The sequence below is a fragment of the Anastrepha obliqua genome, chromosome 1 (genome assembly GCF_027943255.1).
Source record: "Anastrepha obliqua isolate idAnaObli1 chromosome 1, idAnaObli1_1.0, whole genome shotgun sequence".
Classification (NCBI taxonomy): Eukaryota; Metazoa; Arthropoda; class Insecta; order Diptera; family Tephritidae; genus Anastrepha; species Anastrepha obliqua.
This window is the reverse complement of record NC_072892.1, coordinates 38,256,305-38,282,939: the sequence shown is the minus strand read 5'-3', so window position 1 is coordinate 38,282,939 and position 26,635 is coordinate 38,256,305. Positions and strand designations below refer to the sequence as shown.

At 37.8% G+C, this 26,635-nt stretch overlaps 1 protein-coding gene across 1 annotated transcript; it reads right to left on the bottom strand.

The window, feature by feature from the left end:
* Nucleotides 1-11,614: 11,614 nt before the first annotated feature.
* LOC129235719 (ficolin-2-like) lies at nucleotides 11,615-16,011 on the bottom strand. Its single transcript, XM_054869725.1, has 4 exons — nucleotides 15,790-16,011; nucleotides 15,566-15,678; nucleotides 12,201-13,103; nucleotides 11,615-11,925 (listed from the first exon to the last, which is right to left on the bottom strand). Exons 1-4 carry the CDS (start codon nucleotides 15,928-15,930, stop codon nucleotides 11,793-11,795), a joined length of 1,290 nt encoding a protein of 429 aa, XP_054725700.1. The 5' UTR covers nucleotides 15,931-16,011; the 3' UTR covers nucleotides 11,615-11,792.
* Between the last annotated feature and the right edge of the window lie 10,624 nt (nucleotides 16,012-26,635).

Below are 26,635 nucleotides of genomic sequence, written 5' to 3'. Positions count from 1 at the left end.
CTTTCAATATGGGAGCACACGCACTCAAGTAGGATTTTTTGGAAGTTGCTGGCTCAAGGATATTAAGAAGGAATTCGTTTAAGAGGGCACACTGAAGTCGAGGCAGTCTAGGGCACGTACTTTAGCTGGTACCTGTTAGAATCTGTGGAAAGTAACAGAAATCTATAAATTAGAACCATTGAACTCGGCCAATAGAGCCATCAATTTTCATCAGAATAAAGAACAGTACTTTATTCATAAATATTATTTTTTTTTGTATTGCTTCCTTTGATGCTAGAACTTTATAATGGCCCAATTAAGTAATTATTATGTTGGTATATGAGAGATCGCTACAAATTCGAACCTTAATATTGACTAAGTTATTCTACCGTCATTTTCAAAGTTCTGAATAAATCTACAAGCAAATTGATTGAGAATTTTTCGCATCATTATTATTCTGCTTTTCGTTTAAAAAGTTTAGATATATATTGAAAAATTTTAGTAAAAAGGCATTTGAAATATTTAAGCATTGCTAACATGAACAAAACGCTAGAGAAGAAAATCGTATTTCCATAGAAAACAAATTTTGTCGGTGATAAGACCTTTTGTTTCATATCTTAAAGAGTTCAAAGCATTTTTTTTTATAAGAAAACCCTATACACCTCCTCGAAATTCTACAATGATATTATTCTATAAGTTTAATCTAAAACAAATACATTTGCGGGCCCTGAAACACGGACACTCAAAAACCAATACAAGTTTTTTTTTTGTATTTTTTGCACCTGAAATTATGTTGGAGTTCATTCTAGCTAAATTTAATTAAGCCTTAGTTGTTTTAATACAAATTCCAAAAAAAATTTAGAGCAAAAATTATATAAGTTCATGGATTTTTTTATCCTTCTTTTATTTTTTTACTATTTAATTTTTAAAAAGTCAAAAACAACTTTTTAACCCATACTCTGCCTTTATATAGTAACCGAAATTAACTCTTCCTTGGTGCCCTAGGTTGGGCTGAGTTAATCGAGCTGCTCTTTTATGTTATTTATCGAGTTTGTTTGGAGTCTAATTGAGAAGCTTAGGAGAGAAATTTTCGCAGAACTACGTACATATTCTTAAACCAACTCGAGCTTTTTGCCTAAAACGCTAAGGTTAGCGAAGAAATGCCCCTCTAGAAATCTGAAGGAAAGTGGATCTATGTGATACGCACAGTTTCTGTATTTTGTATTAGAGCTTGCCAACTCTTGCTCATTCATAGGTTTAATAAATAAATAAATAAATGGCGTGAAAAAATTCCAGCTTCGGAATTTGTTTTGTAGTTTGATTCTTCTCGTGGATTATTTTTATTTGGTCTTTTAATTTTTTTTACATCAAGTCGAGAATATGATGTCATGTAAATGGCCGCCGCCACAGTTGATTGCCATTTGAGCCCTTTTTATGGAATTTCCACGCGACTTCAAAAAGCCCCACAAAAAGAAGTCTGAAGCAGTCAAATCAGGCGATCTTGCTGGCCAGTGCAAATCGCCAAAACGGGAGATTAGGCGCCCGGGAAATGCATCTTTCAGCATATCGGTTGTGGCACGTGCAGTGTGTGCCGTTGCACCGTCCTGTTGGAACCACATGTTTTCCAATCCCAATTCATCAAGTTGCGGCAAAAAGAACTCGTTGATCATTGCTCTGTAGCGTTCACCATTCACAGTAACCGTTTGGCCCGCGACGTCTTCAAAGAAAAAAGGTGCGATGACTCCTCCAGCGAAAACAGCACACCATACAGTGACTTTGAGCGGGTGTAATGGCTCTTCGTGGGTTACACGCGGATTATCAGTGCCCCAGAAGCGTAAATTTTGCTTATTTACGTACCCGCTAAGATGGAAATGGGCCTCATCACTCATGATTATTTTTGATGAAAAATCATCTTTCTCTTGGTGGTGATTAAGGATGGCTTGAACGTATGTTAGACGCGATTGGCGGTCAGCAGCTAACAGTTGATGCACCGTCTGGACTTGGCACGGAAACATCTTCAAACCTTGTACCAAAATTCGCTGTAAAGACCGTCGACTGATACCCATTTGCGTGGCACGTCGTCTGGTCGATGTCGACGGCGCTTCCATGACATCCTCGGCTACAGCAGCAATATTCTCTGCAGAACGGCTACTCCGGGGTCTGCCACGCCCGGCAGCATCTCGTGTTGTGCCAGTCTCTTCGAGGCGAGCGGCTAAACGTCGCAGTGTTTCACCAGTAGGCGTTGGACGGCGAGGAAATCTGCGACGAAATTCACGTTGTGCCAAAGTCACCGACCGATTATTGGTCAAATAAATAGTCAGCAATATTCCGCGGTCTGGAGCAGTGTAGCGTAACATTGTTTATTAACGTGTATTTCGCATGTGTTTACTACACAAATGTCAAAACAGAACTGACATTAGGGGCCAATCGCAAAATTTATAGCATTTTCTGATAGGAGGATTACTTTAGCGCCACCTGTTATTTGTAAGATAGTGTTTTATAATTTATAAAAAAGTGTTCATTACGCTTAGTAGCGCAAAGTAAGTCTATTTTTGGCAGTAGTAGGTAGAATCGGACATAAGAACAATGTTGTGATATTTTTGATGTTTTTACATTGTATCATAGTTTGCTTATAAAAAGAAATTTCGCAGAGAGAGAGAGAGAGAGAGAAAAAACAATATAAACTCTATGTTTAATGAAATTTTCACAAAACATAATTTTTTTGCTCCTAGAGAAATTGTGAAAGGTATATCCTATGCACAAATTTTTGGTTTTACATAAAATCTTAGCTCAAAAAGTTACATATTTTAATTAGTAAGAAAAGTTATGTGCCAAATAATTTGATTCCTTTATTTATTGTTTAAAGTACGTAATTTGAAGGGAAATTTTATGTGCCATTCAAAATTCCAATGATTTTCTAAATTGAAGTTCGGCTGCTGAATATCCTTTTTTGTGATCAAAAGTTGAAAGCACCGGTTTGAACGTTTTCACGCTTCAACATATCCCCATTGACAAAAAGAGCATTAAAACGCATAAAATTTCTAGTAAACATTTGTGCTATTGAATTTAAAAGGTTTTATAAAACATTTTGTACAAAATTGAAATATTTTTTATTGAAAAATTGTTTTGAATTCTTTCCCACCTGCTCTGCCACTACAATTCAACTTTTTACTATTCCGTCTGGCATACGGCATGATGCGCTTCGACAAATCGGTTGTCCTGGTAACTCCAGCTGTACGGAAAATAATTAAAATTGCCTTCGGCTAAAAACTCGACGCTTCAAAATTGCACTCATTCGTTTCGGTGGTGCCCAAAAGTTTTGATTGCCACCAACTCGAGCTAATGTTTTTTTTTTTACAGTTTTTGCAATTAAGTGGCATAAGTGTGGCCATAATTGTTGGTGTGTATGTGTGTGGTATTGCTAGTTGCTTGCCTGTTGGCCGGCGCGAGTACTGCTGTCGATGGATGTTTTACGTTTGCTCACGAATAGTGCTCGGATTGCTACTCATAGTTGGCCGCATATATACATACATACACATACAAACAGACACACTCTAGTACACAACCTACTCACGCTTCAGTGCAGCAGCAAATGAGAAAAGTTTATGCGCGTTCTTTTGGCTCGTTTGCTTGTTTGTTGGACTGGTTAGGGTGGCACTCTAACTGCTAAGTTATTGGCTCATTGCAGTTGATGGTTGCCGAAAGCGCTGTTGACTGGCAGCCGTCATTACTAAAAAAAAATTAATCGGAATAAAAAAATCCGAAATAATAAGAATTGAAAGCAAGAGTTTTCCATACGCTGACTCACACAGGAAGTTGTCGAATATACAAACAAGCAATATACATATATGTTTATATGTACTTATGTAGTGGCTCTAACCAACCAACTGGCGTAGTATTGCCAACAACTATAGAGAGAGCTCGAACAAGCCGGAAGCTGATAACGAAAAGTGTTTCGTTTTTCTTTCACAGCACTCTCGCGCTGGCATGAAGTTTATGATACTGCGTTGCGCTTTTTTCTGCGCGAATTTTATTATTGTATTTTTATTTTTATTATTTTTTTTAATCGTTCCTTTTGCGCTTTTCGGCTGCTTATGGTGTGCTACAAAGCTGCGCCAGCTGGCAACGTTGGCAGTAGTCGCGTCTGCAGTTTATTACTGTTTATTATTATTGTTTTGCGTTGCTTTATGCGTTTATTGCGTTTCACCAGAAAAGCCATGCGCATTTGCATACCACGCAGCCGCTTTATTTCCTCCACTCAGCGTGCGGGGCAAAACTTTTACGCACTCCGACAAAAAGTTAGTCGAAAGTTTGGTCGTTCGCAAAAATAGTCGCCCTAAATTTTATGTTGAGTGGGTAAAAGAAAAACTTTAAAGCTGAATTAAATTTCAAGTTTGCTTAAGTTGAAAGCTTTTAAAAATGCGAACTTATAGTAATTGCTTGAGGGGATTGTATTTTAATAAATTTGTGCAGTCGATAAATTATAGTGAAGGACGAATTGCTAATTGCATAAGTTTTAGAATAAAAAAGCAGTAATGGATATCGGCAGTGTGTAGCCTACTAAGTATTTGAGTCAGCCGTACACAAACATATATAGGTAGAAATACATATACAGGGTTACCCGAAAAGACATCCTAGACTTTTTTGAGGACATTATTATTTAAGATATCTCTGACACTTTCCATTTTAATTCAACCGGGCTATTCGGGTCATGTTCTTCGATTTCGATGTAACTCAAATATGTTCCTCTCTACTCAAAATAATGAGACACGTATTTTTTTGTTCGCCTGAAAAAAATTTTTTTTTTCAAGATTTAGCGGCAATTTTGTTTTTCGGCTCAAAATCGATTTTTTTTAATTATATAAGAAAATTGTTTTTTTAAATGCCCATAACTTAGTCAAAAATGAACCGATTTTAATGATTCTGGGTTCAAAATGATCGTCATAACTTGCAAGAGCGATTTCATGTAGAACCAATTGCAGCAAAGTAGTTAAACATTTTTTATTTTCCAAAAAAAAAAAAAAAGAATATCGTAATTTTTTCGAAATTCAATATTTCAAAAAGTGTATTTTTTTTTTTTTTTTGTAACTTTTTCCAAATCAAGAGGACACCTCAAACTTCAATTGAGCTGAATGCCCAGTAGCTAAAATGAGTTGTTTTTGAGTAACGCCTGTTTCAGTACTTTGTTGCAATTGTTTCTACATGAAGTCGCTCGTGCAAGTAATGACATAATCATTAAAATCGGTTAATTTTTGACTAAGTTATGAGCATTAAAAAAAAAATACCAGTCTAACGGTTAGACGCGATAGAAGTGAAACCTTCCGTAAAACAAACTGAGAGAGAATGAGACGAAAGCAGCATTAGGGGCGGGATAATTATAGGTTCATTATAATATTGCTATAAAGTTCATATTTTATTTTCTTCATTTTATTATTATTCATCCTCGATGTTTTCAATTTCAACAAATGATACGAGTGGCTTATGATAGCTAAAATATGATACAAATGCTTTGGTTTCGATGTTGTCAACATATCTTTGAAATACCGCGTCAATTGTTGTTTTTGATCGTGTTGTCGATTCAGTGCGATTGTTACACATTTTTAAATTGAATGTTGTATTGAGAAAGTCAATTAAAGGAACCGCTGTGTCCAATGCAAAATTTAGTTAAAATCGCCACTTAAAATCATTGGAACTTTGTCGTAATCTTTTCTAAGTATCCGCGATACTTCTGGTGTATACTTTATTAAATTTTCGTGAATGAATTCCGTGATGCTATTTATTGATTGATTCGGTGAAATATAAATTGCCACAATTAAAATTTTTTTTCCATTGCTCAATCTGGTTTCGCATGCACATATTTCTTCCACTTTAGAGAGCTGAACAGACAGTGATTCTAGTTGCTGTGCATTCAGATCTATCTGTGGAGTTACAATACGAGCACCGTCATTTTGATTGTGGTATATTGCAACACCGCCTGCAATTGTGGTAAATATTTAAAAATGAAAATATTTACGAATATAAAAATACGGACGCAATACAGCACACGCGGTTGCTATTATGAGCGTCGTAACGCGTATATTACACAGACGTACTAACATACACACAAACATTCATAGGACGCTTGGTCTAAGTAAGTATTAGGTAGTGTAGTATAGGTATACATAATGCCTTCTCGCTCACCGTGGCTCCGTAATACGCAGGCGCACACACATACGTACTAGCATACATACAAACATATATACGTGTGACGCTTGAACTAAACACCAAAGCAAGTAATAGGGAGTGTAGTATACATACTACAATACTCACTATACTAGCGTGGCTCAGCAGTACGCAGCCACACACATATACGTATATCAACATATAACGCTTCGTAGTGTCGCTTTTTCGTTTCATCGAGTCTCAAATCACTCCCAACGATTCTAAAGAAGTTTTCACTTCAAAAATTTTGGTTTTTGCTTGCCAGCAACTTTTTTAAAATATTTAAAGATCATTAAACCGTTCGATGCTTTCTGCTTTTAGTTAACGGGTATGGAAGTTTATAGAAATCACCAAATTAACAAGTTGAACCAAGTTCTGATTGTTAGAAATGGCTGCTTGGTAAAGTTTTTGAATTTACGATTTTTCGCCAAGTGTTTCTGATTTCACAAAATTAAAAAAATTAAAAATTGTATGGAAGCTATTCTGGGCTTTATTTTAGAACTACTATGTCTTTTTTGCTATCCAAAAAGGTGTACTGCTAAAATTAAAGAGTAACTTGTAGGTGGATTGCGAGTCTAATTAGTGCAGAGTGAATTTTCATAGAAAGGAAAAAATTATAAAAATGTGGCACCAAAAAACTAAAACTGAAAAAAAAACACTTAACAATTAAAATCTGTTTATTCGTTATAGTTCATTTCCGATATGACTACTTCTGTTTTCGATACAAATTCACATTATTTTCTTAAAATAACTTTCACGACGCGCCGTATTTTTCGTTAGCATCTTTTGATTTAGGACATCCAGACTAAATCTTCTCTGTGACGCTTTCGTTCACTTTTGCTTAAAAATTAGGGTAGTAAGTAATATCATCTTTGTTGAACTTACACTCATCTCTACACAATTTTTGTTTTTTTTAAAGATGGACCTTCTACAACGGCGGCGGTGTAAATATGCCAAAGTCTGGTGACAGGTAACAAAATCCAGTTTGGCAAGTCACACAGTAAAAAGAAAAAAGAGCCACTGTATAGTAAATTCACGAATTCACATTGAACGAAGCAGGTTAAAGAAAAAAAAATGTGCAGTTAAAAAAACAGACATGCTCATATGAAGAGTCTTTTGAACACAAAAATCTATTCTCCTTATCTTTTTTAATTAATTAAATTATGGCAGTCACTAAACAGGTAGAGCTTCAAATCGATATTTCGTTATGTGGACTACCTACCGAGTCTGTACAAATACATTATTCTTAGAATACTCGTATCATACCTCTTTGGATAGCTAAAAATCCGTCATCCCAATTGGGAAATCATAGGTGTTTATTATTCCATGGCATTCCCTAGTTTCCAAGTGGTGAGCTCTAATACATTTTGTACTGGGGTGCAAAAAATTAATAAAATGGCTGGAATTAAAATTGAAAGTACAAAATTGTGAGCAGAATAACGGGTCAATTTGTGAAACAGGTTTGGGAAATTGGTATGTTAATTCACAATACGGGTTCGTTGGGTTTGCACATTGCTGATCTCAGCAACCAACATGCATTTTTATTCTCATTTCCGACTTTAAGCGATTTCTCTTGACACTTTGAGCCACAAAACTCCGATGTGATAAAAAATATATGAATACTTAAGGCCGAATTCAACTATGCGGCCTTCAAAGATGCGTAGCCCAGTCTGTAGAGGTACTCCTCAAGGTGGAGTGTTTTTCCCTCTACTGTGGAATTTGATGATGAACGAGTTGTTGTTAGATCCACGTTGTGGCCTACGCGGACGATGTTGTTAAATTACCAAGAGGGAGAGAAGAGTTTCCAGATACTAGTAGATACTGTAGTCTAATGCGGGGTACTTTAGAAGTCGTAGATACTTGGTCTAAAATATGTGGCCTAAGCCTTAATGCAACCAAAATAGAATTAGCATTTTTCACAATAAACTATAAAATTCTGATATTCGACTTCCACCATTGAACGGTACGGTTCTGTCAGTCGGTGATAGTGCTAGATACATTAGTTTAATCCTAGATAAGAAACTTTCTTGGCAGCTGGGCGTTCAGGATAGAACAAACGAGGGTGCTACAGCGCTTTAATCCTAAGAAAGAACAGTAGCCTTAAAGTGGGGTCTATCCCTCAAGATAGTTCACTGGCTTTATATAGCTATTGTAAGACCAATCATGACCTACGTAGTTCTGATACGGTGCCCAACTTTTCACTATAAATCTTCGATCAAGCAGTTAGACAGCATTCAAAGAACATATTGCTCGGAATCGCTTTTCTGGACAGCATCGCGGATGTTGCAGATATTAAATTATCTAGACTAACTAGATTGATAAAGTCCATAGGGTGGTTTAAAAAAAAGCAAGTGGAGTAAGAATGGGATGTGGTATCAAAATGGGATTCTATTTGGCCCAGGTGCGTCGTAAGACAGCCACTTTACCTAACGTAACCTCACCTAAGGCATAAATGAGGTTCATTTGCTCATAAGCTAACAAACAACGTAATCACTATCCAGTGATATTCGCTGTATATTCATATTTTAAAGGAATAAACATATATTTTTTTTTATCAAAACGATGGCTCTTAAAAGCTAAAACTTTTCGTTTTTAAATCATATTTTTACTATGAGCGATTATTTTCCACTTAATTTTCTTCCACCTTTCGGTTTCACAATCAAAGAGTAAAATGAAAAACCAACAGAATATCAAATTGTAGTGCACTTACATTTTATTTGATTTTTAAAACAAAAAAATGAAAAATAAAATCAAAAACAAGTACCATTATCATCACTCCAAAAATATGAAAAGTGACGCTTTATTTAAGCACCCATTTGGATCAGCTTTCAAATCACTGCTGAGAGCTACAAATAAGAAAAAAAAGTTGAGTCCAATTCCACGATTCAAAGTGAGTTCTCTGAATCTCGAGCTTTTGATATTCAATACGTTGCTGAAAATTTTGTGACTTTTTGTTTAGTTTTTGGTTACTATTTTCGCTTGTAACACATAAATATTATATTTGAATGTAAGTGTTAATTGGTTCACGTGAGTCTAGGATTCGGTGCTTTGTGTGTAGCGAAAATCCCAGCAGGTATGTTGAGTCCCGTTATAATTTATTAATTTTAAAGTTGAAAAATAAGAAAAATTTAAATAAAAATTTGATTGAAAGAGTGTTGGCATTGACCGAAAATATAAAGTTCTCACTTTTCAAGTGAACAACATTGCGAACTCGAGGACACAAGTGGAAGTTGCGTATGCACCCAAGGTCTTTTATGTTCTCTACTCATGATAGTACTTTATCCAATCCCAGCTCTCTCAATAAACCCAAAATGAAGCGTATATGCCTTTCTTCTGGTCCTTATCCTTCTTCTAGCGATAAAACATCTTTTTCGAGAAGGAGTAGTCTTGGAGCTCCCGGAATTACTCACAGAAACGACAGGTGTCAATGATATCAAAAATGTGGTAGTTTACGAGCTGTGTGATGTTTTAAACTAAATCAAAAATATTTCGAATGAATATATCAGTAATTTTAAGCGAAGTTTATGCATGTTAAAATGATTCTTGGTTTATTTCAGAAAGTTTTGTGCCAGGATGAATCTTCTAATCCCCGGCTTGCAATAAAAAAAATCCCGAAATCCTGTGATTGTAATGTTGGCCTATATTCTATCTTTATGTAATAACATAATGCTTGAAGCTTTCATTAAAGAAAATACTAGACGTACTCAATATTGATTAAATTTGAGAAATTTAATTTTCGGTACCAGTCCAGTCGGGATGAGCACCGCTGGGCCTGGGCCAATGGCTCCTTCGGGCCCCTCAAGTCACCTGGTCCTGATGGCATCATACCTGCCCAACTGCAGAAATCTGTAGTGGTGTCACACAGTGCGGCCGATTCCCGAAAAGCTGGCCAAAACTCAAAAAATTAAGTAATATTCAAAATTCCTTCCACCCCTATTGGCCACCACCTCACGTGAAATAGCGTATATTCAAGAACATAATCAAGATGCATGTAAATTTATATGTTTTCGGGGTCGCAAGCATGTGGTAGCAGCTGAATCTTGTTTTATTCAGTAACCATTACCTTTTTGAGTAACCTTTAATAGGTTTCAAAGCAGCATATGACGGCGTTGTATGACTATACAGTTTGCAAACTCAAATTTTATAAAAAAAATTGCAAAAAATGTATCTACGTATTGCTGCAGCTAAAAATTTTGTGTCGAGGTATTGATATGTACTAAAGATTTCTCGTATTTTACTAACCTTCCGAAGATGATTCCATTTGGTTTTGTTCAATTTACTCCATTACAAAATCCTTCAAATGTGTACAACTTTCACTATTCATCGACAGTAATACGATGCTCAAACGAAGACCACGTTGCGACTGAAAATACAGAGGATACTTAGGGTACAGGACGTTGCTATGAACGGTTTTCACTACTCAAGGCATTAGTGTAGCCAACCCGAAGACAAAAAAACTCTATCTAGAAACTTTTTTTCGGCTTTTGGCCAGCTGTTTGGGAATCGGCCGCACTGTGTGTTGGCACGAACTCCTTGTGGAGAATTCCCTTGGAATCGTAAAACCAAATGAGCAACGACTTGATTTTTGACTTCTCCAAACACGATTTTTTCGTCTGGGTCTGTCCATCCTGCACTTTGACGTTTATTTTCAGATTCATGTTGGAAACACTACGTTTCGTCACCAGTTACAATGATATAAAAGAAGTTCTCGTATTTTCTCACCTTTTTAATGAGCCCTTTCGAATGTTGAATTCTGAGCAATTTTTGGTCTTCTTGTGCGGAATGAAACGTGCACAGACCTTTCGTAAGCCCAAATGATCAGTTAAAATACAATAAATCGATGTTTTAGAGATATTCCATTCCGATTCCATAAATTTCAACGATAATTTCGGTTCATTTTTGATAAATTGACAATTTCGATGGAGTTTTCGGTGATTACTGATTTTGGACGACCCGTCTGTTCATTGTCATTTATGTCCTCACAACCATCTATGAAACGCTTAAATCACTCATGAGCTCTGGAACGAGATAGACAATCATCGCCATAAGCTTTTTTCATCACTTCAAATGTTTCGATAAACGAATTATTTATTCGAGGCTGTGAATTTGATGATTCCTTAGCAATTAAGATTCGAATAAGTAGATTGCTAGCCCGCCTATCCTAGCTTGGTGATAGTTAAACAAACTGCCTACACCTCCAAGCAGGTGTTGCCTGTTTTGGTCCGCGAGTGGTATTTTATTTCTGCGAGCATTCCCCTCTCCGGCATCAGGTGAAGCGACCGATGGGAGACAGGCAACTCCACACGACACGCGAAGATTAAGATGCCTGAATTTAATTAAGAGCAGCTTACCTGTGCGTCTAAATACATACATATGTATATTCTAAGGCTCGTCTAAATAAAAAGCAAGAAGATACAAAATTTTTTAAAAGTACTTATAGTAGTATAAATGCATTTATTGAAAAATAAAAAAAATGTTTTTTTTTATATTCCTTGTGTGTTAAGTCTTTCATTGTATTTGAATTAAGAAATTGACGAGTATAAGTAAGTGTATATTTATGCCGTTCAACTATTACGAGTATTACTTTGATTTTCTTTTCAGGCTTTCATCTTTCATGATACTGGCCTTATAGCCATGTGCACATATTTCAACGAGTATCCATAGCCATGCCAGTGATTCCAATCAATGCCTTTGCCATCCTTGTCCTTACTATATTTGCCACGCAAATATTGACCATTTAAATTGCTGGAAATATAAGATGTTTTTTTTTATTAAAAAAGATAGCATTTTCAAAAAAATTATATATAACTACACCTTATTCTGTTTTTACACGATAAATTGGTTCCGTAAACCGTGTAAAAAAGACCGTGTAAAAACCGAATTAGGTGTGTATATGTAAAAAATTGTATCGAAAAAACCAAAGGCGAGTTTACCCAATGAAATATTACTTGAAATTTATTTATACTTAATTTATAGAAAAACGTCAAATTTAATATATTTTTTTCTCTAAAAACACTCGCCTCTTATGGCACACATTATACCACCATGCCCCAGTATACTGGGTTGCGCAATTGCCTTCCCACATATCATGATCAGCATCTTTGGTGCTAAATTTTTGAGCTTGGCTGGTACGCAAAGAGTCACCAGCGTTGCCCTCAAATTTGCCCAACACATTTAAGGCATACAATTCATGCTCATCGCCGATAGCGAAATTCTCATAGCGTGCGTAACGCGTCACATTCTCAAAATCCTCCATCTGCACCCACAACTCATTGAGGCGCGCATGTGTCAATCCATGCAAACGCTCCAGGCCGATAAAGAACTCGCCATACAAATTTCCAAATCCTGCTTGATATTCATGCCAATCACGATAGAAGGAAATTGAACCGTCTTGGCGGCGCTGCACCACAGTCCAAGCTGGGCCACCATTTGCGTCCTTCAGACAGTAGACATAGAATAACTTCAATCCCGAATCGGGTAGATAAAGTTGATAAATGCCGCTCTTGGCGTTAGCGCCCGCACGTGTCAACGCTTCTTCACATGTACTCGGTAAATTTGAACTGGGATGGAGACAAGGAGCGCTATATAAGGCAGGTGCACAGGATGCCTGTGCATTGGCTGCAGGTGTTGCATTGTTGTTAGCCAGTTGATTTGAACCACCAGCCGAGGATGATTCGGCAACAGTTGGTAAAATATTTGCGCCGCCTGCAGAGGATTGCGAGCTGCTGGGCGCAGGCAAGCTTCCGCCACGTGCAGAAGCCTGAGTATTGATGCCTGGAAAATTTATACCACCAGCGGAGGATTGCGTGGACAGAGTGGATGCGCCACCCTGTTCCTCGCCATGTACGCGCACATCAATCAATTGAGGTGATGACTTGACCGCCGGCAAACGTTCATCCAACAAATGTTTAATGTAATCCAATCTGCAAGGAAACCAAGCTATTAAATATGCACGTATGTATGTATATTAATATATAATATTAATCTTTCTCACCCTTTAAATCTCCGGGGCCAGATGGGATCATTCCAAAGATGTTACAGGAAACCTTGGACTGTATCCTACCATGGCTAGAGGAAATTTTTAAAGCGTGTTTAAACTTAGCCCATATTCCAGATAGCTGGAAACTAGTCAAGGTCGTCTTCATACCAAAAGTAGGTAGAAGAGGACATGAATCAGCGAAGGACTTCAGGCCAATCAGTCTTTCGTCTTTCCTGTTAAAAACCTTTGAAAGACTTTTGGATATGCACCTCAGAAGCTCTTTGGAGAGCTCTGGTATATCAACTGCACAACACGCATACCTTAAAGGCAAATCTACGGAGACAGCGCTTCACGAGGTAATCCGAACTATAGAGGGCTCTCTAGAGAGCAAACATTATACCATGGCGGCATTCTTGGATATCGAAGGCGCCTTTAACAATGTTAGCACAGATGCCATCCAACGGGCGTTGATAGACCTGGAGGTGGACAGTTGCGTTAGTAACTCGGTCATCTCCATGCTAGAAACCAGGATCATCAAAGATAATATGGGTAATATTAGGGGGAGTATTATCTCCACTTCTTTGGCTATGTGTGATCAGCAAAATCTTAATAAAACTTAACGGAGGTGGGGTAAAAGTGGTGGCGTACGCTGATGATGTGGTGCCAGGACTGTGTCCAAATACGATCAGTAGGATCATCCAAAGGGCGTTAGGCGAGCTTAACTCTTGGGCCACAGGATGTGGGCTAAGTTTAAACCCGCGTAAAACAGAACGTATGCTTTTTACCACCAGATACAAGGTACCAACTTTCACCCTACCAAATATGAACGGACAAACTCTGTCACTATCAACCAGTGCAAAGTACTTAGGAGTAATTCTGGACTCCAAACTTAGCTGGAAGTTAAACGTCGAAGAACGGGTAAGGAAAGCAGAAATTGCTTTATATGCCTGCAAACGTATGCTTGGAAGAAGATGGGGTCTTCAACCTAAGCATACATTATGGCTGTATAAGGCGGTTATACGACCAATTTTAACGTATGGCTCGGTAGTTTGGTGGAAAGCTCTAGAGAGAGAGTACACTACCAAATTACTCGGCAGAATACAAAGATCAGCCTGTGCAATAACGGTCGGTGCAATCAGATCATGTCCTAGAGTGGCTCTCAATGCACTGACACACGTTATTCCAATAGACCTACATATAAAAAAGACGGCAACCATGAGTGCATTTAGGTTAAATGAAGCGGGTCGCTGGAAAGAAAAAACTTATGGTCACGCTACTCTATTATTGCGACAAACTCAGTTAACCTCGGTGAGGACTGACTACATCGTCCCGACGGTTACGTTCAATAGGAATTTTGCCACACTCTTTCCATCTAAAAAAGAATGGAATAAGGGATTCTCTCTAAACAACTTCGCTACCACAGTCTATACAGATGGCAGTAAAATGGATTGTGGTGTCGGAGCTGGTATATATTCTGAGAGACTTGGAATTGAAAAATCTGTTCGTCTCCCTAATACCAGTAGCGTCTTCCAAGCGGAATACTAGCAATTGGGGAAGCCTGTAGGTTACTAATCGCAGATTTCTCTTTTAAGGGCAATATCGCTATTCTTTCGGATAGCCAAGCTGCAATCCAGGCGCTGGATGCGACTATAACAACCTCTAAAGTGGTGGAGAAAAGTAGGAATAGCCTCACCAACTTGAGTGAAAACCATAGAGTAACCTTAATTTGGGTCCCGGGACACCGGAACATAGAAGGTAACGAAAAAGCTGATGAACTGGCAAGAGGGGGATCTGCCATGAATAGCGTTCTTGCAGTACCAGTACTCACTCTACTAGGTGCGGTCAAGAATGCAATTTCCCTAAAATACCTTCGAATTGCAGAGTGTAGATGGAGAGACCAGACGAAATGCAAAATCAGCAGAACGTTATGGCCCACCTACAACCTCAAGCAATCGTCGGCATTAATAAGAATGAAACGACGGGACACCTGTAGACTTACGGAAGTCATAACTGGCTTCTGGTCTATCGGAAAACAAGCCGCCAAAATGGGCATCCCTCATAACACATGCTGTCATAGTTGTAAACAACCGGAGAAAAAAGGAACAATCTTCCATTTTATCTGTGAATGCCCTGCCCTATGGAAGGACAGAATGTCAACCCTGTGCAAACCGCTGTTCGAGAGTGTCGAGCAGCTGTCTGGCTTAGACGTCAACAACCTAATAAGGTTCCTAAACCGCACAGACTGGATATAGTCCTGCTGTAAATAACTGTTAAACAATTTGGTAACGAGGATGTGGCAACAAAATGGTGCGGAAGCGCTAGTTGGATTCTGGATGAATCACCACTCTAACCAACCAACCAATGTTTATTACAATATAAAACTGCCTTTATACAGAGGACACTCACCTCAAATTATATGTGTCCAACAGTAAGTGGACGTTCTCACTTGAAGCCTTAAGTTGAGTAACCTGTTGCGTCACATTCCGCAGAAGCGCATCATCGCAAAGTGTAGCGAAGGTCTGCAAGGCGAAGAACCACAAAAGGTTAAGAATTGTTGGAAAAAATCTCCGATTAAATGTGTCGAACAAAAGGTTTTTGCCGGCTAATAATTTGAAATACGCTTTGCCTACCGCATTATTTGGATCCATTGAGAACAGCTGCTCGAAACTTGTTGGCTGTCCTCCCGGTGTGGCCGCGCTCAATGTCAGCAACAATAGAGCTGATAAGACAATCCCGCTTCTGTGACGTTCATACTGAAGGTGTGTCCGCATTGCTCTTACTTTGCTTGCCCCGTTGTTGTTGTTGTTGCTGAAGCTGGCTTATTGTTATTCAAGATGCTGTTCCGCGGCCGGTTGCCATATAACTGCGGCTTGCACTAAGCGATAAGCGCACTTTATACTGCCTGTATCTTGAAGTGTCGCAAAGTGAGTAAGCAAGAGAGCGCAAAGAAGCTTTGATAGTCGGTGATTTTTTGTTTAGTCGCATTGTTTGTTTTTCGGACATTTTAGCATTTCATGTAAGAATTGTTTTTATCGGTGAGTTTAACCTCTATGAGTAATATCAAAAAAATTTATGTTTGATAATTATGTTGCGAGTTTTAATTTTTTATAATAATTACGCTGTATAGCAATGAAAATATACGTTCTTTGAGGCATGCAGGGGCAGGGGCACAGCTTATTTCGTGCAGTTTCAATTTAACAGTTTAAGTAATAATAACATGAAAAGTAGTCGAAATTTAAAATTGTTTCGATTACAAGCATAGCAAGTACAGTAGTTTTCACAGAAATTCCGGCTGGCAGGAAACGCAGTTGCATAGGAAGAATTTTGCTCACAGGTAATTTCATGCTCGCGCTTGTCTGGGCGAGGGTCAGCGGCCGAGTTGACAGTTTTTTTTTTTTGGTTTATTGTTTTATGCATAGGTGGGCACTTTGCCGTAACAGTAAAAATGCAGTAAATATAATATTTTACTGATATTGCAATTTAATTTTCATTACCAGTAAACTTTTACTGATTACTGAAAAAAATTTGCGGTAAAAATATTTTTTTACTGATTATTGAAAAAAATTGCAGTAAAAATATTTTTTTACTGATTACTGAAAAAATTGTGGTAAAAATATTTTTTTACTGATTACTGAAACAAATTCCAGTAAAAATATTTTTTTACTGATTACTGAAAAAAACTGCAGTAAAAATACTGTTAATATAATTTGATTTGCTATTAGCTATTAGCCTTTCTTAACACAAGCATTTCAAAATTTGCATCGCTGAGTTTTTGCCTTCTGGACCGATTTACAATTTATGTAAAAATAATATACCTTATAACCTCCACTCATTCTATGTTATATAGATATGTGTAGCGTGCAATAAATATTTATTGGCCTGTTTTTTTCTTTGCATCTTCATCCAATTCTTTTGTTTGGATTGTACGACAGTTACAGTTATGGGGTTATTATTTTGTTATTTAGGAAAATAAGAGAAACCAAAAAAAAGAAAGAATTATTGAGTACATAAATGATTGAATTTCGTGATCAGAGTGTATTACATTTTGACTTCCCATAAACAGTAAATATTATACTGATAATGCAAATCAAATTATATTATCAGTAATTTTACTGCAATTTTTTTCAGTAATCAGTAAAAAAATATTTTTACTGCAATTTTTTTCAGTAATCAGTAAAAGTTTACAGGTAATGCAAATTAAACTTCATTATCAGAAAAAATTTTACTAATTACTGCTATTTGTAATGCAGTAAATTTATAATGCAGTGTGCCCACCTATGGTTTTATGTTACATTTAACTGCAAAAATTGAAGTAAATTGAGCCACCGTGCGACTATTGAACAGCGGGAATCAGGCATAAATTATTTAAAACTGGAAAATTGGAGCGAAAAATTGCTGAATTAGCTAATTTGAGTAATGCAACAGAGCGAAATACAATTGAGCGCTGCGTTTATTAAAAACGGATACAAAATAAATGCCGAAGTACACCAAATAAAATTTTAATATACCTGACAAGCGTTTAATTGTGTGCAAAATAAAAGGAAACTCAGAACTATAGGTTGCCAAGGGAACCAAAGAACCTCAGCAGAATCCAGTACTTTTACAATCTGTCAAAAAAGTACCGGGAATTGTTCAATAAAACGCAAAATATTTCTTTAATCATCAAAATTTATTTTGTCGCCTTCAAAATAGGATCCATTCGAAACAATACACATATGCCAGCGATTAGTCCACTCATTAAAGCACCTTTTAAACGCGTTTAAAGAGATCTTCTTCAGCTCCTTCAGCGAATTCTCCGCAATGGCCTCTATCGACGTCCGCGGAGTGGTAGTTACGTTTTGAGAAAAGGAAAAAGTCACAGGGGGCTATATCCGGTGAATACGGTGGTTGTTCAATGATATTTTTCGAGTTTTTGGTCAAAAAAGTGTTCCCAATATGAGCCTTGTGAGACGGTGCGTTATCAAGTGCAAGATCATTGAGTTTTCTTGCCACAAATTGAGCCATTTCCTACGCATATTCTCTCTGAAATAGTTTTTATTTACCGTAGAACCGTTTGGAACGAATTCCGAGATTCCAAGTGCACAACACCATAATAATCAAAGAAAACGAGTAATACTTTTGACCGACTTTGGCGTGGATTTTTGGATTTCGACCCATTCAGTCGCCTGTTTTCAGCACCACTTGCTTGGCCTTGTCAACGTTTTCATCCGTTGATGGACGACCAGATCGGGGCAAATCTTCCATGACTTCTCGGCCCTCTGCAAAAGCCTTATACCACTCGTAGACCTGTGTTTTTGATAAATCACACTCGCCATAGGCTTTTTGCAACATTTTCAATGATTCGCCACACGAAGTCCCGTTCAAAAAATAAAATTGAAGACTAGTTCTATGTTCGATATTTTTATTCATAGTGAAAATCGCAGAGCACACCTGCGGTTGACTGATATAATTAAATGCCAAAAACAAGCTAATTGACAAATCACTCTCAAACTCTGCAACACTATAGAGGACAGTTGTACCAACATTCCAGCGAAAAAAAATTTAGACATATGTGAAACGCGCGCTTTTTGAATGAAAAATTCCCGATATTTTTTTTGGACAGAATGTATATTGGGAGTTTGGCAGAACTCCTCCTCCTATTTGTGGTCTTCGTTTTGATATTTTTTCAGAAATGAAGGAACAAACTACAGTTTTATGCCGACTCCGAACTCTCGAAGGTTTGCCATTGTCTCCTGAGCAGCGACTGCTGTTAGAAAAAACCTTTTCTATTATTTGGTGTTTCGTGTCCGGGTTTTCGAACCCGCGCACTTCCTAATAGTAGTCACGCACCAACCCATACGGCTACAGTGGCTGCCGTAACGCAAATAATTATATTTATTTACTCAACTCAATGGAGCATTACACTTTTGCGATTGAGGTTACAATTTATTTATTTACTTATTTAAGTCTTATGAAATAATAGTCCCCTTGCAGACTGTGGCAAATTCTGTGTTTCTCTCAAATTACTTAGAAAGTGGTAGAATTATATAAAATTAACTCTTTACGAGGAGAATGGTGGTTAAGGTGTTGGCCAAATGCTTGCTTTACTGGCTTTGCTAGTCCGAAACTTTGATCGTTGTCAGAAAGAGCTACACAAAAAACGCGACGCATGAAATTTTAAATGTTAAGGGCCGACAGATTATTACGAAAAAAATTCTAAGGCGCCAAATGGCAGATCCGAGGAGACGAATGCGCTGTGTGGCGTGGTTCGTCCAAATTCATGTCTTCAATTTCCAGCCACTCAAAATCGTTTGTCGGGCCTCTGTAGCGCTCTCTATGACCCGAATGGACCCCGGTTCTAAAATCCGCACCAAACTGTCAATCTCTTAAAATGCATTGGCTTCTCGACGATCATGTGCGGGCTTCCCAATCCTTAGATGTTTTGCTTGTAAACATACCCGCCGAGATTACTTTTCGGGCAAAATCGTCGCTCATTTTGAGCTGCCCTAAGGCCTTAACTGAAAATCTCAAATAAGTGGATGGTCGTGTGTTTTCAATTTCTGAGCCCATTGTGTCTTGTAAGTGAACAATGCGAAGTATTTGTATATAGAATTAGGTTGATGTACGAAATGTTGAGTTGTTGCAATCGGAGGCAAGACCATGTGCCAAAACTGAGTCACACATTCTCGGGACCGTTAGCTATATTCTCACCGTACAATGGCGGAGTGGTGGTAATAAAATACGAATTATATATATTATATAATTGACACTTACACCCTTGATGTAAGCTATGGAAAGGCATCCTTTTCAAAGCATTCATTGCGTTTAGTCGAAAACGTCTTAAATCGAATACAATATGAAAGCAGAAAGGTTTAACAGCTCCCGAAAAAGTTCAAATCGATATCTTAACCTCAGTGGGAACTTCAAATCGCCAAATGGCCAAAAATATTGGTCGAAATCCAATCGTTGTGGATATTTATGTGAAGCAAGGTGCCTCCTATGGTAAAAACTGCAAAGGGGGAACTGTAATGGCCTTGACACCGAAGGAAACCTGCTAAGTCCTTAAGATCGCATCAAATTCCACCCTTCCAACAGCAAAAATTTAATAAATACCAAAGGTTGCAGCCAAGAAATCCACCTTTCGAAGGGCTTTTCTAAAAGCACCTAATCTGAAGCATAAAAAATATCAAAAAAAAAAAACACCCCATCTTTGAATAAATTTCGCAAAGAACGGATCCTTGATTTTGTAAGGGACCAAATGGCTTGGAGTTCAGTTACAAATAACGATCCCGGTGAATGGAAAGAAGTACAATAGTATTTAGTGCCGACACGAAGTTCAATCTGTGTGGGCCGGATGGATACAATTACTGTTTCCAGGACTTTAGAAAGGAGCAAAGGTGCTTGAATCGACATCACAGCCCTGAAGCTGGTATTATGGTATGGGGAGTAATATTGTACTATGGGGCGTTTGAATTGAAAATTGTGAACTAGAAAATGGCGGGAAACAGCTATAAAGCTCTGTTGGAATCATTTTTCCCCGAGGTTCGTGAAAAATTTGGAATGAAATATTGGATGTTTCAACATGATAACGCACCTGCACACAGTTCATCATATCATATGGATAGATCTAAAATTTATCACCTGTTACACTGTCATAGACGTGCGGTGAACCAACGCGCTGAATTTCTTCAACATTTCTGTACATCAATCGGTAGGACTCTTGGTGCCTTTTTTGGGCAATCGTAAAATTATTCGATATCCAAGGATGCTTCTATCTCGCGCTATGTCACATGACTATCTGGCGTTATCAATTGACACACAGCATCTATTGTTTATAGTACAACAACCGGCTTTCACGAAATGCTTCGTGAAAGAATCGACGGAAACGTTGAAAACTGTTATAACACATGGGCTGAAAAGTTCGGGGCCAAACAAAGAAAGCGCGTTTTTTTGTTCAAAATTAGCTTTATTCATCAACGTAATTTCCATCAAGAACAACTCAATCATTCCAGCGCCGCTCTATCTTTTTAATACCACTTTTCTTGAACCGTATTTTTCCCCATCAAGAAGCACTGTAAAATTTAAACACGAAATTATTTTGCTCCATTGTTTGGAAAATAGCAAAAGTAGCGTCACTCTTTGCACAATATCTCACGAACTAATGAATAGAATATTATGAAAGGTTGGTACTAACTGAAAAAGAGGTGACTGCAATAAAACTAGTGCCATCTATGTGTTAGGCCCGATACTTTTCAGCCCAAGTGTTACTAGCGTTTCATATTGTGAAGTTTGGTGCTTCAACGCCACTAGTCGAGGTAAGTTAATCAATGCGCTCCTGTCTCGATATCATTGCTCGAAAATGTTCACTAGTTAGTTCCATCTTTTCGGCGAGATTACTTTTTCTTGTAAGCAAAAACATCATATTTAAGTTTATAATAAAAAATACCAAATTTTCCAAAGAAATTTCGAATTACAGCTGATCGCGCGCAGTGTTGCAAAGGCGAAAAATACATACAGGGTCCGCCATATAACTTTACGGAATTAAAAATGCTATAAAAAAGAAACTACTCAATATTTTTCCAAACTGTTTTTTTATTTTAAAGTACAATCCTTCCGGTTAATGATGGAACACAACTTCCTTCATTGGACTTTGTACGGCGTCATAGCAAGGTCTTTACGCAAAATTCGTCTCAATGCTGTCTCCGAAATGTCCAATTGTTGAGAACGACGGTGAACTGATGTTCCTGGTGATTCACGAACACTCTCGGCCACAGCAGCAATATTTTCGGGTGTACGCACGGTTTTTGGTCGGTCACGCGTTGGTTTGTCAATAAGCAACCCAGTTTCTCTTACTTTTTTCGCAAAGTAACGCACATACGCTTCATTTGGTGCTTTTCTTCTTCCCATTGCCGTACGTAATTTTCGTACACATTCTGCAACATTACCATGATTTTCAAAGTAATGTCGCAATATTTCCTAGCGTTCTTTGAGGGTATACATAACCATTTTCGTTCAGCGGAGCAAAAGGAAGAGTTAAGTCATCAACAACAATAAGAACAACCACAACAATGGATAGCGTATCGTTTCAAACAACCACACCAACAACAATGAAAAGCGTGCTAAGCGTAAAAAAAGCACCCAAACGGCCGTCTGTCTTTGCTTCAGGCAACTCCCACAAAAAAACTACCTTCGCGCTAAATGCCTCACCGACAATCACAACATTTATGAAACCACTGAATGAAGGGCGCACGCTTGGACTCTTATTCCCAAATTTGCGTAATGCTACCGGTGGCGCGGCGGCGGCAGGTACTGGAGCCGGTCTATTTGGTGCTAATGGATTGCTTACCCTGCTTTTGACCAATTTGGGGTCCAACGATAATATTGGCGTGATTGTGGCTAGTTTGATAAGCGCTATTGCGGAGAGAAGGAGAACTGCAACATCTGCAGCCAATACATCTGCGATGCCAGTAAAAAATGTATCCAATAATTATTTTGGTGCAGGTGCAGCAAATCCGCCATATCCTTATGCATATGCTGGTGGTTATCCTTATAATTATGGTGGTTATGATAACTATTATGCACCGTATGGTTATTACTATGGGAAATGAGATATTGTATTATACAGGATATATATTGTAGTATGCGCCGCGAATTATGGATGAAAATAAAATACTATAAACTCTGATTTCGATGAGCAATAAACATGAACGTTTTGGTTCTATGTTAAAAGCGTTTGAGCTTTATTTGTCACTTATGTTATTGAAAAAAGGTTTTAAATGGATTTCTGTTTCTAACAGTACCATAATTACTGAGCTTTAACAAACAAATTTTGAGATTCTATAATTTTCGATCAATAATGACGCAATTTTTGACTGACTAAAAGTTAAACTTTTTAATATTAAAATTTAATGGGCTATAAAACTGCATACCCAGTAGGTGTCTCAAAATTTTTAGTTAAGTTTTTATGCCAATTTATAGGACATTGTTAAATGTTTGTGAAGTTTGTACAAAATTTTGAATTTTTATAAAAAAATTTAAGAAAAAAATTTGGCATGAAAAATATTGCGAATATTTTTAATATGTAGATTATTATTTCCTTGAAGTCCTAGCGGAATAAGGGCACCAACAGCACCTACGCGCCATCTCGTCCGATTTTTGGATAATGTCTTCACCTGCTTTTAGCTAACTCGAGTTGAGCCGTCTCGAAATCCACAGTTCTTTCCCAGATTTTCCTTGGCCCGCCAGGCGCTCTTCCACTAGCTACGAGTGCGCTCAATTCCATTGCCTTCTTTGCTATGCTAGCGTCTTCTTTGCGTAAAGTGTGACCAACCCACTTCAATTTCTGTATTTTAATCCGAATGGTGCGTGACTATCATGCGGAAGTGCATAGTTTCGAATCTCCGTGCATGAAACACCATTTGACAATAAAGTTTTGTTCTAATAGGGCTGTGTCCCTCCACAAATGGAGGGACCTACAGTTTCAAGCCGACTCCGAACGGCAGGTGGTTTTTATAAGGGGATTTTTCATGGCAGAAATACACTCGGGCGACCGCTATTAGCAAAAACGTTTTCTTAATTTTGGTCTTTCACCGAGATTCGAACGTACGTTCTCTCTGTGAACTCCGAATGGTAGTCACGCACCAACCCAGTCGGCTACGGCGGCCTCCGTATATATAAATATATTGGTGCCCATTATATGTATATATATATGTATATACATATATGTATGTCATAAAAATGGTCGAACTTTAAGAACAACATATCGAAAAATTCGTGATTTTTGGTGGACTTGACTCGACAATTCAGAGGTTGGTGAAAAAATTTTAAGAAACTGTTTCTGTCGAGAATGAAAAAAGGACTGGCAGACCAAAAACTTCGATATTAGGCTCATTCGGGTTCCCGATCACAGTGGCATAGAGGGAAACTGCTGAGCTGATGAGATGGTTAGATAAGGACCCTCAAGGCTGTTTCATCATGAAATGAGAACTTTTGGTGTTTTTCTGGTAAGACGGGTATCACGTCAACTCTACAGGCTAGTGTACAAACGTACAAAGTCGCGAGATCCTTCTGGCCCCGGATAGATCGGACGCGCTCGAGGGAGCTTCTAAGGCTAACAAAGCCGCAACTCTCGAATTTGATAGGTGTTCTTATCGTGCATTGTTAGTTAGGTGTACATGCGGAGGGGCTTGAGATTGTTTCAAGTCATTTCTGCAGAAGCTGTCTGGAGGATGAGTTGGAAAATAAGATTCAGACCTTTGGGCTCTCAATTTGCTACAGTTGCGAATATAGCAGATTTAAATATCACGCACCTGGTAAATTTCATCAGCTGCTTGTGTCGATTCTCCTTTCATGGATCTTTTCCAAGATTTGGCGTATTGTTCATATTTGGTCGATGGTAGACTTTCCAGGTCTGAGGCCAAACTGATAAGGTCCAATCAGTTGGTTGACGGTGGGCTTCAGCCTTTCACACAATACGCTCGCTGCAGTTTACCGACAGATTTTTTCACGTTCATCTGTCTTTTATATTTTTTTTTACATTGCCATTTAAAAATATATAATACAAACCCGGCCCCCTTCGCTGGGCACACTAAAATAGAATAGATATGGTTTAGAACAGAAAAATATGATTTTCATATTATTTATTTCTTTATTCTTTATTCAAGCGCTTTGGCATAAACAATATTTTTTGGGTTTCTATTTGTTTTTGAGTAAATATAAAATATAAATTGAAAATCAGGAAAAAAGAAGATTGTTTTTAAATTTCAAATCAAGGCATATGAATAAACAATCGTCTTTTTTCCTGATCATCCATGAATTTTTCGTTTCAATTTATATGTTTTATTAAACATTGGAACTTTTTTAACCTTTATCCATTTATATTTTTCAAAAAAAAAAACGAAAAAAAATTTGTTTTCCACGAACACATAATTTCATTCGGATTTCACATTAAATTCTCAAATTTCGTAAGAAATTATTCACTGTTCCAAAATCCACTCCAAAAAAATTCACAAACAATTTTTACATGTTGCACTTACGTTTTTTTCTTATGGCATCCAAATCAGAAAGAAATATTGACACATTGTAACTCACACTGTCAATTTGACAGTTCAGTTCCGCCCCAAGCGTTAAAAAAGTAAGCGACATTATGGCTGGTTCAAAAGAACGCTGTACCCGTTGCCAGTGCTCCGAATTACAACCAAACTTTACGAAACCCATTTCCAATACTTACTTAACAATGTGCGTAAGTTTGGTTTAATTCGGTGCAAGGACACAGCGGGTCCACGTTTTGGCATATATTTCGAGACCCCAGTCACGGAGCGGCATGAAAAATACTCTGTACTAAAGCATTCACCAACAGCTTTCATTTGATACCCATATTGTACATACACGTCCGAAGGTTACCCGGGTCCACGTTTTGACCTATATCTCGAGACCCTATGTACCAATAGGTATTTAAACTATACGGAAATCATCTTCAATACCTACTAAACAATGTGTGTAAGTTTGGTTTAATTCGGTTCAAATACACGGCGCGTCTACGTTTTGGCATATATTTCGAGACCCTAGTCATCAATAGGTATGAAAATTACCCCGTATTAAAGCACTTATCAACAGCTTTCATTTGATATCCATATTGTACCAACACATTCTAGGGTCCACGTTTTGGTTTCTATCTCGAGACCCTAGTCACGGAGCGGATGGAAATACTTTGAACTAAAGCATTCACCAACAGCTTCCATTTGATACCCATATTGTACATACACATCCGAAGGTTACCCGGGTCCACGTTTTGACCTATATCTCGAGACCCTATCTACCAATAGGTATCCAAACTATACGGAAACCATCTTCAATACCTCCTTAACAATGTGTGTAAGTTTGGTTTAATTCGGTGCAAAGACACGGCAGGTCCACGTTTTTGCATATTTTTCCAGACCCTAGTCATCAATAGGTATGAAAATTACCCCGTATTAAAGCACTTATCAACAGCTTTCATTTGATACCCATATTGTACATGCACAGCCAAAGGTTACCCGGGCCCACGTTTTGACCTATATCTCGAGACCCCAGTCACGGAGCGGCATGAAAAATACTCTGTACTAAAGCATTCACCAACAGCTTCAATTTGATATCCATATTGTACAAACACATTCTAGGGTCCACGTTTTGGTCTCTATCTCGAGACCGTAGTCACGGAGCGGCATGAAAAATACTCTGGACTAAAGCATTTACCAATAGCTTCCATTTGATACCCATATTGTACATACACATCCGAAGTTTACCCGGGTCCACGTTTTGACCTATATCTCGAGCCTTATTTCCAAAATAAAATATAATCCATGTTACTCGTGAGTGATGTAGCTTTCGAATGGTGAAAGAATTTTTAAAATCGATGCAGTAGTTTTTGAGCCTATTCATTACATACAAACAAAGTTTTCCTCTTTATAATATTAGTATAGATAAAAAAACAGTTGAGAGATATTGCATTTTATGGAA

Excerpts from the sequence above, each read along its gene's own strand:
- LOC129235719 (XM_054869725.1), bottom strand. The coding sequence starts at position 15,930 with ATGCGGACACACCTTCAGTATGAACGTCACAGAAGCGGGATTGTCTTA. Across the intron at positions 15,679-15,789 it reads CAATGGATCCAAATAATGCG|ACCTTCGCTACACTTTGCGA; the intron begins GTAGGCAAAGCG and ends TTCGCCTTGCAG. Across the intron at positions 11,926-12,200 it reads TATAATGTGTGCCATAAGAG|CAATTTAAATGGTCAATATT; the intron begins GCGAGTGTTTTT and ends TTATATTTCCAG.